Source organism: Odocoileus virginianus, chromosome 10 (assembly GCF_023699985.2).
Source record: "Odocoileus virginianus isolate 20LAN1187 ecotype Illinois chromosome 10, Ovbor_1.2, whole genome shotgun sequence".
NCBI classification, from domain to species: domain Eukaryota; kingdom Metazoa; phylum Chordata; class Mammalia; order Artiodactyla; family Cervidae; genus Odocoileus; species Odocoileus virginianus.
Genome location: NC_069683.1, coordinates 4,466,423 through 4,480,083, shown reverse-complemented (window position 1 = coordinate 4,480,083; position 13,661 = coordinate 4,466,423). Strand labels below are relative to the sequence as shown.

General features: G+C 37.5%; 1 protein-coding gene across 1 annotated transcript; it reads left to right on the top strand.

The window, feature by feature from the left end:
- The first annotated feature begins 8,285 nt into the window (after positions 1–8,285).
- On the top strand, positions 8,286–9,284 carry LOC110129690 (olfactory receptor 5T1-like). Its single transcript, XM_020881171.2, has one exon. The coding sequence runs from the start codon at positions 8,286–8,288 to the stop codon at positions 9,282–9,284; it is 999 nt and encodes a 332-aa protein (XP_020736830.2).
- Positions 9,285–13,661: the final 4,377 nt, after the last annotated feature.

Sequence of the window (13,661 nt, the reverse complement as noted above, 5' to 3'; positions counted from 1 at the left end):
GTTGATTATTTTCTGATTCCTCTCTTCTTCATTTGTAGATGGCAGCATTTAACCTCTGTCTTCAAGTTATTTGTTTCTCTGAATTTCAGTGCCCTATCTCTTTTTGCTTGCTTAGTCTCTGGGTTGTTCCAATACTTTATGATCACATGGATTGTAGCCCAACAGGCTTCTCTACCACGGGATTCTCCAGGCAAGAATACTGGAGTGGGTTTCCATTCCCTTGTCCATAATCTCTTCTTAAAGGGTCAACAATTATATAGGATAAGATGTGCCATAAAGGCATCATTTTCAGCTAATTGCCTCCTCAAAGACTGTCTCCAAAACAGTTACATTCTGATATCCCAGGGCCTAGGATTTCAACACACAAATATTGGATTTATTTGCATACACACACAGAAACACATACACATGCAATCTTCACATTAAATGTATATTGTCACCTTCTGTCTCCATATAATGGATAGATTCCCATTATAATTATAAGTGATCTGACTAGCTTGAACAAATACCAACTCATGTAGAGCAAAACCATACCTCACATATTCCAATCCACTTTCCATGGAGTCAATGGCAACTAACTTCAAATTAAAGAACTCTGCTTTATCTACAGATATGCAGCAAACTAAACCCGGGAAACTAAACCCAGCCTTTAATTCTGAGAGCACAGATGATGGAGCAAATTCCTGTTGTCACTACATGCTGTTTAAGAGGGTACATTTCTTTTGCTTTTCCTTTTTTTTTCTTTTCATCCAAAGCATGGACACTAAACCCACACTTTATTTTTTCACAGTATACAGAGACTGTGTGCACACTTGCTAAGTCGCTTCAGGCGTGTCCTACTGTTTGCGACCCCATGGACTCTAGCCCACCAGGCTCCTCTGTCCATGGATTTATCCAGGCAAAAATACTGGAGTGGGTGGCCAAGCCCTCCTCCAGGGGATCTTCCTGACCCAGGGATTGAACCCGTGTCTCTCATGTCTCCGCACTGGCAGGCAGGCTTTACTACTAGTGCCACCTGTGAAGCGCATACTTTGATGTTAGCTTTTATCAGGATTATACTTAAACTCACGAATGATAGAAGATAAGCACAATCCAGAGTTAATGGCCACCTGACTGGCATGCGGCTCTCTCCAGCCCGTCGATAAGGGTTTCTCTGCTGACCTGGTCCTGACCCAGCTTTGGGTCCCTTTTTCAGTGACCTTTGCCACCCTGGGATGCTTCGGCATGAGTGTGTGTTTAGCCACGCAGTCGTGCCAGACTCTCTGAGACCCCGTGACTGCAGCCCGCCAAGCTCCTCTGTCCAGCTATTCTCCAGGCAATGATGCTGGAGTGGGGTGCCATGGCCTCCTCCAGGATGCTTTGGCAGAAGCCTCACTTTCACCCCTAGACCCAAGAACCAAGGTACAGAAGAGAGTCTCTTTGTGTTTAAAACTGTTTTGACAGATCTCATTTGCATTGAAAAGATAGAGTCCTTCAAAGTCAATTGAAAGTGGAAGTGTTTTTCCTGTTTCTCTCTCTTCCTTTCTTCCTTCCCTCCATCATCGTAATTATTGTGTATATTTTGTGTTGTGCACGTGCATGCATGGGTGTGAAATCTCTACTTCCAACAGCACAATCTCAACACAACAGTACAATCTCAACCCAACAGCACAATCTCAACCCAACAGAGTGCAACCCAAGGATATTTCCCTGAAGTGGAATTAATGAACTTAAATACTACCTCAACAATAAAAATATAGAGCATCTCTTACCACAATATATTCTCCACACATTTTCTTCTGTATTTCTTTCCCCCTGTTTGGAAGGCTCTCCACAAAGTTATTCACATGATTCCTTCCTTTAAATGTCACTTCTTAGTAAGGATCTCTTTGACTTTGACTGGGCTCATGCTCAGCAGCTCAGTCATGTTTGACTTATTGCAACCCTACGGACTGTAGCCTGCCAGGCTCCTCTGTCCATGAAATTTCCCAGGCAAGAATATGGGTTGCCATTATCTCCTCCAGGGGATCTTCCTGACCCAGGGATCGAACCCGGACCTTCCACATCTCCTCCACTGCAGGCGGATTGATTATTTACTTCTGAGCCACCAGGGAAGCCCTTGACAACTTTATGATAATACAATTTACCTCCATGTAGTCCTCCTATTCCATCTCTCTTAAAATGCATTTTTACATTTTTTGCTATTTTATATAATATGTCCTTTAAATTCAATTTATTGTTGACTCTACTTTTACAGTCCAGAATAATTTTCAATACATATTGTTGCTTAATAAATATTCCTTCATGAGGGGATATATTAGGGACACAGCTGTCAAAAATAGTTATTTAATTCAATTTAAAAACATATAAAATAGAATAACACTGTTATTTCTTTCGTATTCATTATCTTTACAAAGGGCTTCCCAGGTAGCACTAGTGGTCAAGAACCCGCCTGCCAATGCAGGAGACAGAGATGACGTTTCGATCCCTGGGTCGGGAGAGTCCCTGGAGGAGGGCATGGCAACCCACTCCAGTATCCTTGCCTGGAGAATCCCAGGGACAGAGGAGCCTGGCGGGCTACAGTCCATGGGGTCGCACAGAGTTGGACGGGACTGAAGTGACTTGGCACTCATGCACGCACATCTTTAAAAAGTTCTAGTTTATGTTTTGCTTTTTAATTTTTATGATTCTATTAGTTTATTTTGCTGTTAATTTCTAATTTCTTGATTTGAATATGGAGTTTTCAATGAACACCATGTCAGTGCATCCCACATGATTTAGTAAAGCAGAACTTTCTATCAATACCAATATTTCTGTATTTTCTTTTCTTTCTTTGTCTTTGGATTAGGGTTTACTTTTTAATTTATTTTTCAATGCTTAAATAAAATAGCTTCAGGAACTGTTTTTTAAAAATTGTTGTTTATTTCAAAACAGAATGTGGTATGCTCCTGCATTGATTGCCATGCATGTGAGGTCACTTCAGTCATGTCCAGCTCGTTGCAACTCCATGGACTGTAGTCCACCAGGCCCTCCCCCGTCTCCCGCCTGTAGGATTTCCAGAGTTGATTGCTGGGTCATACGGTAAGTGTCTGTTTCATTTCGCAAGATACTGTCTGATTATTACTTGAAGTGACTGCTCCACTTTGCTTCCTGTCAGCAATGGATGAGATCCCCAGTTACACAGGATCCTTGGGAGCACTTCGCATTGCCATTTACTATTACATTCTAGTCATTCTAATATGTATATGGGATAACACAGTGATTTTATTTTACTTTCAACATGGTGATTTTAAATTATATTTCCCTAATTGCAAATGATGTTGAACATTTGTTTTTTTTTTTTAATTTAAGCTTCCATCTGTGTATCTTCTGTGATAAAGTATCTGTACTTTATATCCATGCTGTACTTTTAATCATTTTATTTTCCTATTATTAAGATTTAAGTCTTTTAAGCTATTATCCATATTCAGCATCATTATTTTGAAAAAGGGCTATTCTTCTTCTATGTATTTTCCGTAACAGCTTTGTCAAAAATCAGTTGACTATACTGTATAAATTTATTTCTGAAAAGTCTATTTTGTTGCAGACTTACATGTCTATCCTCTCACTAATGCCACAATATCTTGGTTATTTTAGGTTTGTGTTAAATCTCGAAATTATGTGAGGCCTCCAACACTTTCAAAAATGTTTTGAATACCTTAGCTCCTTTACATTTTAATAAAAATTATATTTTATTACCTTGTATTTTCTTTAAAAACACCTGTTTAATTTTAAGTAGGGCTCCACTGAATATAGAGATCTTTGGGGATTGCATTTAATTAATAGAGCCTGTGTTCACAGTTGGACTGTTTACAAAATTCCTCCCTTCTTTCTTCCTTCCTTTTCTCCTTTCTTCCCTCCTTTTTTTCCTTCCTGTTTCTTTTCATTCTTTTCTTTGCTATTCTCTTCCTTTTTCTCTCTTTGGTTTAGTACTCAGACTTTATCACCAGCACTTCTTAATTACTGATTTAGAATCTCTAGATGTGGACTGGAAGCATGTATGTATTGTTTCACAATTGTTTGAAAACAATTTAAATGCATTGCTAGGTACTAATTTATGGAATGATATATGGCACACTCCAAAACACAAGTCTCCATGCAACTCAGAAAGCTTGGAATTTATCTGCCAAATCTCTAATTTAAAAGGTTCTACTACACAGAATATTAAAGTTATCTGTATACAGTACCATGTCTCCTGTCAAACTACCTATTCATATATTTATATCTTACCTCTTCCATTAAACTACACACTAAAATTTAATACATCTAAACTGTTTATTTAAACAATTTGTCTCTCATAATACTCAGAAATGTAGCACTTTTAAGTTTAAGTAACTATAATAATCATCACTAAATGATTATGAATTCTGTCATATCTTATGCTTTCCAAAAATTCATTATGTGTATGTATAAAGAATTTTGAGAGAAGTAATGCCATATACTTCTGGGAGACAAAGGTTATATTTCCTGGTACATAGGTATTTAGTGTCAGAATGAGGACTATGTCCTATATCATTAGATTTAATTTCCAATTCTATGAATATCTTTTTTCCACTGAGGGATCATTTTATTCAGAGGCCTACTGCACTTATTTAATTTTATCTATAATAAGAGTTCATTGCTACAGAACCAGCCACTCATTTACTATGGGGGGAAATAACGAAATCAGGTTGTTACTTTCTGTCCCAGAAGAGAATTAGTGTATTTACCCCTTCGAGTTTCCTTGTGGATTTCAAGAAGAGCTTGGCAATCTGATGTAAGAATCCTAATGCCTAGTATTCATATATACCTTAACTGAGCAATTAATTTCCACAGGTAAGAGGAAAGGTTTTTCATCACTTATAAAACATTTTAGAAGCTTTAAGAACTCCAGGGAACATTGTAGAGAAGTAGAACCCACTCTTACTATACTTAGGTATATAGAACTATAGATTAGAACATTAATTTCCTCAATGGAAGATAACAGAAGGAGGATGGTAAAAATAAAAGGTTGATTTAAACAAGAAAAAGTATTAAATGGAGAGATAGTTAACTATCAACCAGCAACTGGGTAAGTGCCATTTGGAGATTAAGATGTTTTTCTCATGCAGGGATAGAAATAAATTTGAAATCTATTTTGCTAGTCAGTTAATTGCTCTAAAAGCTACTTCTAGTTTTTGTTTTGTTTTAATTTCATGTCCTGATCCCTAAACTAAGGGCTGTATAAATGAATTCAAATATGTGACGATATTATTTGACATTATTTCTGGGGTATGTCATTTCCAGAAATATGGCATATCACAAAGAGTATGCAATATGGTCAAGTGGAAATAGCTTAACATGCGCAAACAGAAACTCCTGAATTTGAATCCTGACTCTGCTAGTAACTTATTATGTAAACTTGGTTAACCTATTGGGTCTAGCTGGTCCTTAGGTTTCTCATGTATAAGATGCTGGATTATTTAACTGCAGGTTGCTATGCAGATCACATAAGATGAAGTACGCAAAATTTCTAACACCTAGTAGCCACTTAATAACACTTGGTAACTGCTATATATGTTTCCTTCAAGACTAGTGTTTGTAGTATTTTTTCACAGATGTTAAGTGCTGCATGTTTTCTCAGTATATGAGAGTTGAGAAGATTATTTGATTTTCGTTTTCCAGAATGTGGCTATTTTGTTAAAAATTTGGAATCTATATTTTTGGTTTTCTGGCTCTATCTTTTAAAGTAGTATTTGCTGGATATAATCAGTTCTAATTTCCTTAAATATTAGTTGATAGAAGTGCCTGTGCTGGAGCACCTTGGATGCAGGAGATAAACTCCATACATTTTATGGAATATGATATTACAGTCTTATTCATAAAACAGTTACTGGAAACATCATTACCTTAAAAAGAATACCTATAATGATAGGCCAATATGAGAGAAGCATTCTGTAAGGTCAAGTAATTCCTTTAAAGTAAAATTGTAAAACAGTGAGTAAACTAACAGATTAATTTTATATTAATGCCTATGTAAAGATGGACTGGTATTTATATGTGTTTTATGCATTCATGACATACTTAAATAATCTGTAATTTTTTTCAATATTTTTAGGCTACATAGTTCTACAAATTTTTTTTCAAATTGTTGCAAATCTCCAAATTTGGATCTACACAGTTCAACTCCTGTTGGTCAAGGATTGGTAGAGAACTATTGGTGCATTTTTCATATTTTGCTTGCATAATTTTTTTTTCTTTTCACTGTGTTTTTTTTTATTTGCCTAATTCCTGTTTTGTATCTGGCACTCTCTAGTAAATACTTTTGTACAACTATACTTCCTTTCTTGAAAGAGAGAAAAGAGAGATGAGAGAGAGAGAGACAGAGAGAAATAGATGAGGGTAAAAGAGAGAAAACGAAAAAATTTTAAAATATAAATATATTTTTGTGATACTCAAGCTATACATTAATCTATTTCATATTATTATTATGGTTTTATAAGTTATTTTATTAATGTATCTTTCAAACTAAACTAGTTCATTCTAATACTTTCATGTATTATGCTATTATTGGGGCTTCCCAGGTGGTACAAGTGGTAAAAAACCCACCTACCAACACTGCAGACATAAGAGCCGTGGGTTCCTGCAGTGGTCAGGATAGAACAGCCTGGGTCAGGAAGATTCCCTGAGGGAGGGCTTGGAGATACACTCCAGTATTCTTGCCTGGATAATCCACAGAGGAGCCTGGTGGGCTAAGGCCCATAGGGCTGCAAAGTTGGACAAGACTGAAATAACTTAGCACATGCATTATGCTATTATTATTATTATGATTACTACTACTTGTTATGTGTGTTAGAAAAGTCATACACATGAATATAGAAGGAAGTTTCTGGGAAAACAAAGACATATAACTTTTTTTTTTTTTTTTCTGATAATCATTTGCTTCTCCTCTTGATATACGAAAGTCTTAACAAAACAAAAATATAATGTTTCATGTTAAGAATATAAATATTTGTAAGTCATTGAATTCAATGCAGTCCTCCACACTACAGATTTTGCACACCCTAAATGCACATTGGTCTATGGAACGCCGAGGAAGAAAAAAGTCAACAGGCTGAAATCTTGCTCCTACATTACAGATGCAATACTTAATTATGTTTCAAAGATAGAAGCTGTAGGTCCAGATCCTGGTGACTCATTAACATTTTGATTATGTATTATACATTTTCCTTGTTTTCATATTCCTTTGAATAAGCAACACTGCCAGCATAGGGAAATATAGCAGTGATAAAACACTACATTGTGATTTAATCAGGATATTATGCTTTTATCAATACATTATAGAAAGAATTTATTATATATCATCAGGTGACATTTATTTTATAGTATTTATAGAAACTCCATATGCTACTATAATATATGGAATGAATGTCCCATAGTTTATTTTTGCCAAGAATATGTCTCAAACACACATGCAAGGACTTTGCAGAGATAGAGTGCATGTATAGAAAAATTTTAGTTGGTAGCCAAGAAAACATGAGCAGTATAATAAATTGTGGGGGAGAAAATGAACAAACTGAATATTATGTTTTTCAAAGAATGAAAGCTGAAATGCAAAACCACAAAACAACAACTTGTTGTTTTCGTTGGCATACTGCATTTACCCGCAGAATGGTGTAATCTGTTCTGTTCACCACTGATCCAGCAGTACTAGTTAAACAGGGAAAGTAGTCAGGAAAGAGGACGTAAAATGACTTGGCTTGGAAAAGCTGCCTCGTACGCTAGTTGTAAAGTAAGTCTAACTTATCCCATTTAGTCATCTTGGCATTCTTTAAAGCTTAATAATTTTCACATTGATTTTTGTCATTTAAATTCAACACAATCTTATGATGTGTGTTTGCTCCCATTTTATAAGTTGCAACATTAAGGAAAGGTATAATCACTGATGAAAATCTAAGACTAGCACTCAGATGTGTACTTTCCAATATTTGCTAATTTAAAAATTCCTATATTTATTTGCATTTGTGATTTTTAAAATGATGTAATGTTAAAATAGTAAGCAATTTAACAAAAAGTAAACTAAATTAGCCAATTTTTTAATGGGACAAAGTTAACCAGCAATAATTTATTTATTTATTTTTACAGGGTAATACATCCACTTGAACTCAATGTTTAACCCCTTCTCATTCCCTCACTGCAAAGAATTTTAGGATTTCAATATACCCTTCTAAGAAACAAATAGGAGGGTATAATTGCATGGACTCTATATTCACCATATACTGCCTTTAGACAAAAAAATAAAAACTGAAATGTCAGGGTCACTGTCAGATTTAGATTTATACAGGGTTCAGGTGAAAAATGTGACTGAAATCACCATGTTTATATTGATGGGGTTTACAGATGACTTTGAGGCTCAAGTTTTTCTATTTTTACTATTTCTAGCAATCTATCTTTTTACACTGATGGGGAATTTGGGATTGGTTTTCTTGGTCATTGTGGATTCCAGGCTCCACAATCCTATGTACTATTTTCTAAGTGTGTTATCACTCTTGGATGCCTGCTATTCTTCAGTTGTCACTCCAAAAATGATAGCTAATTTCTTGGTGGAAAGTAAAACTATTCCATACCTTGCGTGTGTAACACAGACATTTCTTTTAGTTACTTTTGGGACCACAGAATGCTTTCTCTTGGCTGCAATGGCATATGATCGCTATGTGGCCATCTACAACCCCCTCCGGTATCCAGTCAGCATGGCGCCCAGAGTCTATGTGTCACTCATCATTGCTTCCTATGTTGGTGGCATCCTGCATGCTTCTGTACACACAGTGGCTACTTTCAGCCTCTCCTTCTGTGCCTCCAATGAAATCAGACATGTCTTCTGTGACATCCCTCCCCTCCTCGCTATTTCTTGCTCTGACACCCACACTAACCAGCTTCTGCTCTTCTACTTCGTGGGTTCCATTGAGATAGTCACTGTCCTGATTGTCCTGATCTCCTATGGTTTCATCCTGTTGGCCATTCTGAGGATGTGTTCTGCAGAAGGGAGAAGGAAAGTCTTTTCAACATGTGGCTCTCATCTAACTGGAGTGTCCATTTACCACGGAACTATCCTCTTCATGTACCTGAGACCAAGTTCCAGCTATGCTTTAGACCATGACATGATTGTGTCACTGTTTTATAGCATTGTGATTCCCATGCTAAATCCTGTCATCTACAGTTTAAGGAACAAAGATGTCAAAGAGGCAATCAAAAGAGTTTTGGGAAAAAATTGGTTTGTTCATAAAGTACATTTTCACAGTAAACACTGAGTTGAAGAAATTAAGACTTATGTTATTGTCTCCAGATAGGAATGTCATGGTACAAGTTTTTTTTTTAATTTAATTTTATGTCTTTTATTTCTTTTGGATATTTCATAAATGAAGATTATCATCAGCAACCAACTGTGTAGGTTTTTCAGATGTAGATAATGATCATCATTGGTTTCTTAATGAGTTTATAAATATATGCACACCTCAATATTCACATATACACTAACATATACATACACCTGCTGATAACTGGTGATATATTTTTGCCAAGGCTGCAATAACAAACTGTATAACATTGTGTGACTGAACAGCACAAATGTATTTTCTCACTGTCCTGGATGCTTTGTGTTTGAAATCAAGGTGTATCCAAGGTTGTTTTCTTCTGAGGCCTCTCTCATCAACATCCACAATCATCTTGAATTAAGGCCCCACCCTATAATTGCCCCTCAAGACCCTATTTCTAAATTCAGTAACAGACAGAGGTAAGGAGTTTAGGACTTCAACAGGCAAATAATGAATTTACTTATACCCACACATATACACATGCAAGCATGTATAAACCATTATTTTCTCACAAAATACAGAGTCTTGGTGTTCAGTTCAGTTCAGTCACTCAGACATGTCCAACTCTTTGTGACCCCATGAACCGCAGCACGCCAGGCCTCCCTGTCCATCACCAACTCCCAGAGTGCACTCAAACCCATGTCCATCGAGTCAGTGATGCCATCCAACCATCTCATCCTCTGTCGTCCCCTTCTCCTCCTGCCCTCAATCTTTCCCAGCATCAGGGTCTTTTCAAATGAGTCAGCTCTTCACAGCAGGTGGCCAAAGTATTGAAGTTTCAGCTTCAACATCAGTCCTTCTAATGAACACCCAGGACTGTTCTCTTTTAGTCTTGGTGTTAGCATTTATCAATAATGTTCATGAACTAAAGAATCAAAAGAAAAAAGAAAAAAACAACAAGCACAACTCCAGAATAAGATACAAGTACCTGCTAAATATTTGCCCTTACCCCACTAAGCAGCAGAGCATCTATATGGGTTTCTCTCCGTTCCTGGTTCTGACTCAGCTTTGGCTCAGTTTCCCCTTGACACCCCTACCTTCTACTAATAAAGGATTCAAATTCCCAACCTAAGTGCTGTATAAATGATTTCAGATTTTCTGTGCCTGACCTTATCTCCTATGCCTACAGAGATGAGTTTGCTAAAAACACAACTGATATCAGCTGACCTTGTACAGTACCTACTGTTAAAAGAGAGGGAATTGACTGGGGAAAAATTTTTAAAAGGCACCTAAAAATTAAAACAGTAAATCTATATGGCCAAGAGCAGTGGTGTTACCGCTCTGATCCTCCCACTGGAGATGACCATGCAGACAATGCAGATAACCCGGCATTGCCTGAGGGAAGGGTTGTGGCCTCTTCTGAGGCTGCCATTGTCCGCTTCGCTGCAGATGCTCATCAGGACCCACCCTAACTGCCTCTCTTTGCTTCTAGACCTGTATGCATGGGTCCCAGAAGGCCCCAAAAGGTGAGACCCACGTGGAGGGACCCACGAACTGTGACCCATGTGTAGGTATACCATACTCTGTCAGTACTAACGGAGTCTCTGATTTTTAGAGGTAGTCATATGGGGAGCATGTATGGATATTAAGAGTGAGGAGTAATGGTGGAAGGAACATAATATTAGATTAGGCCAAACATTGGTATAGACCAACTTAGCAGAGATTCTTATTTTAGGCCACAGTTTCAGGAGTTAAAAAGGACTGTAACAGGTTTGATAGGTGAGTTGGCTAAAACATGGAGAAAAAGGTGGCCAACAGTGAGATATATAGTAATGATCAATCTGCTTTGTTTGATGTAGGGAAAGAGACTCACAGCCTTAAGGTGGGGTTGGAATATTTAAGTGGATTTGTCACTTAAGATCTATTAATTCACACTGGGACTGTGCAAAAGGCATCCTTTTCACCAACAAAATGAGAAACATTTGTGAAGGGAGCTCTAGCTCTTGAAGATCTCCATATGTGGTCTTCTCTAAGACCAAATCTTACAAAGGGAACTACAGCCACTAAATTGAAAAAATACAGTGATATTTATTGGATCCCAGGGTGGCAGGTGCCAACTGGCAAAAATCAACCACCAAAGGTACAGTGGTCCTAGTTACTGCAATGGACAGCAGCATCAGAATAGTATGATTCATATAGACCTATGGCATTAGCTAGGTAATCATAGTTTCCTTAGAAGTAAAATAGATGCTTATTAAATTCTTACTTGATCTCTGTAAGCAGAAAAGATTTAATTCAAGGGAACAAACATCTAACTAAAATTATTAAAATAGATAGTCATGGCTCCTCATTAATTCTCAGAATTGAGCCACTTTACAGCCCCAAGAACCATTCAATGAAGGGGAGTCTGGGTCCTCTAAAGAAGGACTTGCTACAATAGCCAGAATTTTTATTTTTTAATATTTATCCTACCCTCCCCGAAGGGACTCAAATATTTTGTGAAGGTAAATGCACTGGGGAAAAGGAAATAATAATAATTTTCTGTAACTACTGAACACTTTATTTTTTGGGCTCCAAAATCACTACAGATGGTGACTGCAGCCATGAAATTAAGACACTTGCTCCTTGGAAGAAAACCATGACAAACCTAGACAGCATGCTAAAAAGCAAAGACATAACTTTGCCAACAAAGGTCCATCTAGTCAAAGATATGGTTTTTCCAGTAGTCATGTATGGATATGAGAGTTGGACTGTAAAGAAAGCTGAGCGTCGAAGAATTGATGCATTTGAACTGTGGTGTTGGAGAAGACTTTTGAGAGTCCATTGGACAGCAAGGAGTTCCAACCAGTCCATCCTAAAGGAAATCAGCCCTGAATATTCATTGGAAGGGCTGATACTGAAGCTGAAACTCCAATACTTTGGCCACCTGATGTGAAGAACTGACTTATTTATAAAGACCCTGATGTTGGAAAAGATTAAAGGCAGGAGGAGAAGGGGATAGCAGAAGATGAGATGGTTGGCTTGCATGACCGACTCAGTGGGCATGAGTTTGAGTAAACTCCAGGAGTTGGTGACAGACAGGGAGGCCTGGTGTGCTGCAGTCCATTGGGCCACAAAGAGTCAGACACGACTGAGTGACTGAATTGAACTGAAGCTCTCCATCTCTCTGTCATAGTTTAGCTTGTAGAACTCTTCATCATTTTTCTCTTCCAAAGAACATAACACTGGTCCTGATACTGATGGAATGATGCTGACTGGACCAAGGGAACGAGAAGCAGCAAATGCTCTGGCTTGTTGGTGAAGGACTTTCCTATCACTGGGTAAGAAATAAACATGTCTAAGTTTCAAGGGTCTTCTGACTCAGTGAAGTTTCTAGAGGGCCAAGTGGAGCACGCTGAGATGGCTCTTCTCAGATGAATAGTCATTGCTGCATCTGTTGTCTCCCAGAGCAAAGAAAGTAGGGTCAGATATCCTGGGCCTTTTCAGATTTGGGAGGCAACATATTGCTTTCTTAAGTGTGTTCCTATGGCCCATTTCCCAGGTGACCCAAAAGCTGCTAGTTTTGAGTGAAGCCTAGGACAACAGAAGGCTCTGCAACAGGTCCAAGCTATTATCTAAGCCTCTCTATCACTTGGTCCATATGTTTCAGTAGATCCAATGGTGTCTGAAGTGTCCATGGCAGATAGGGATGCTTCTGGAAGACTTTGACAGGTCCCCAAAGGGAATTACAGCTCAAACCTTTAGGAGTTTTGAGTAAGACTCTTTCATTCTCTTCAAAGTGCTCTTCTTTTTAATACTGAGCTCTTGACTTGCTACTGGGCATTAGTAGAAACCGAATACTTGATCATTTCCTACCAAATTACTGTAAGACCTATGATATCTTTTATGAAATAGTGTTATATAATTATAATATTAAAATGTTTGTTTTAAAGACACATATGTATTAAAAATAAAATAGAAATGTAATATGTGATGCTTATTCCTGTATTTACCATAATTTTTTTGTATATTTCTGATATGAAATTACCAACAGTTTATGTTACTACAGGCTAAATATTTTTGACATTGCTGATAGATCAAGACTGATAGTAACAATTCTGCTTTGTTTTCTTTTACTGAAAGTTTCTACTTTTAATTCAAATCTTTTTAAAATTTCCTTTTAACATTTTGCTAATGTGTAAAGTGAAAGCCGCTCAGTCGTGTCCAACTCTTTAGGACCCTATAGACCATACAGTCCATGGAATTCTCCAGGCCAGAACACTGGGGTGGGTAGGTGTTCCCTTCTCCAGGGGATCTTCCTAACCCAGGGATCAATTTCGGGTCTCCCAATTTCAGGTGGATTCTTCACCAGCTGAGCCACAAGGGAAGCCCAAG

Bases quoted from the DNA above. Each gene is read 5' to 3' on its own strand.
- LOC110129690 (XM_020881171.2), top strand. From the start codon at position 8,286: ATGTCAGGGTCACTGTCAGATTTAGATTTATACAGGGTTCAGGTGAAA.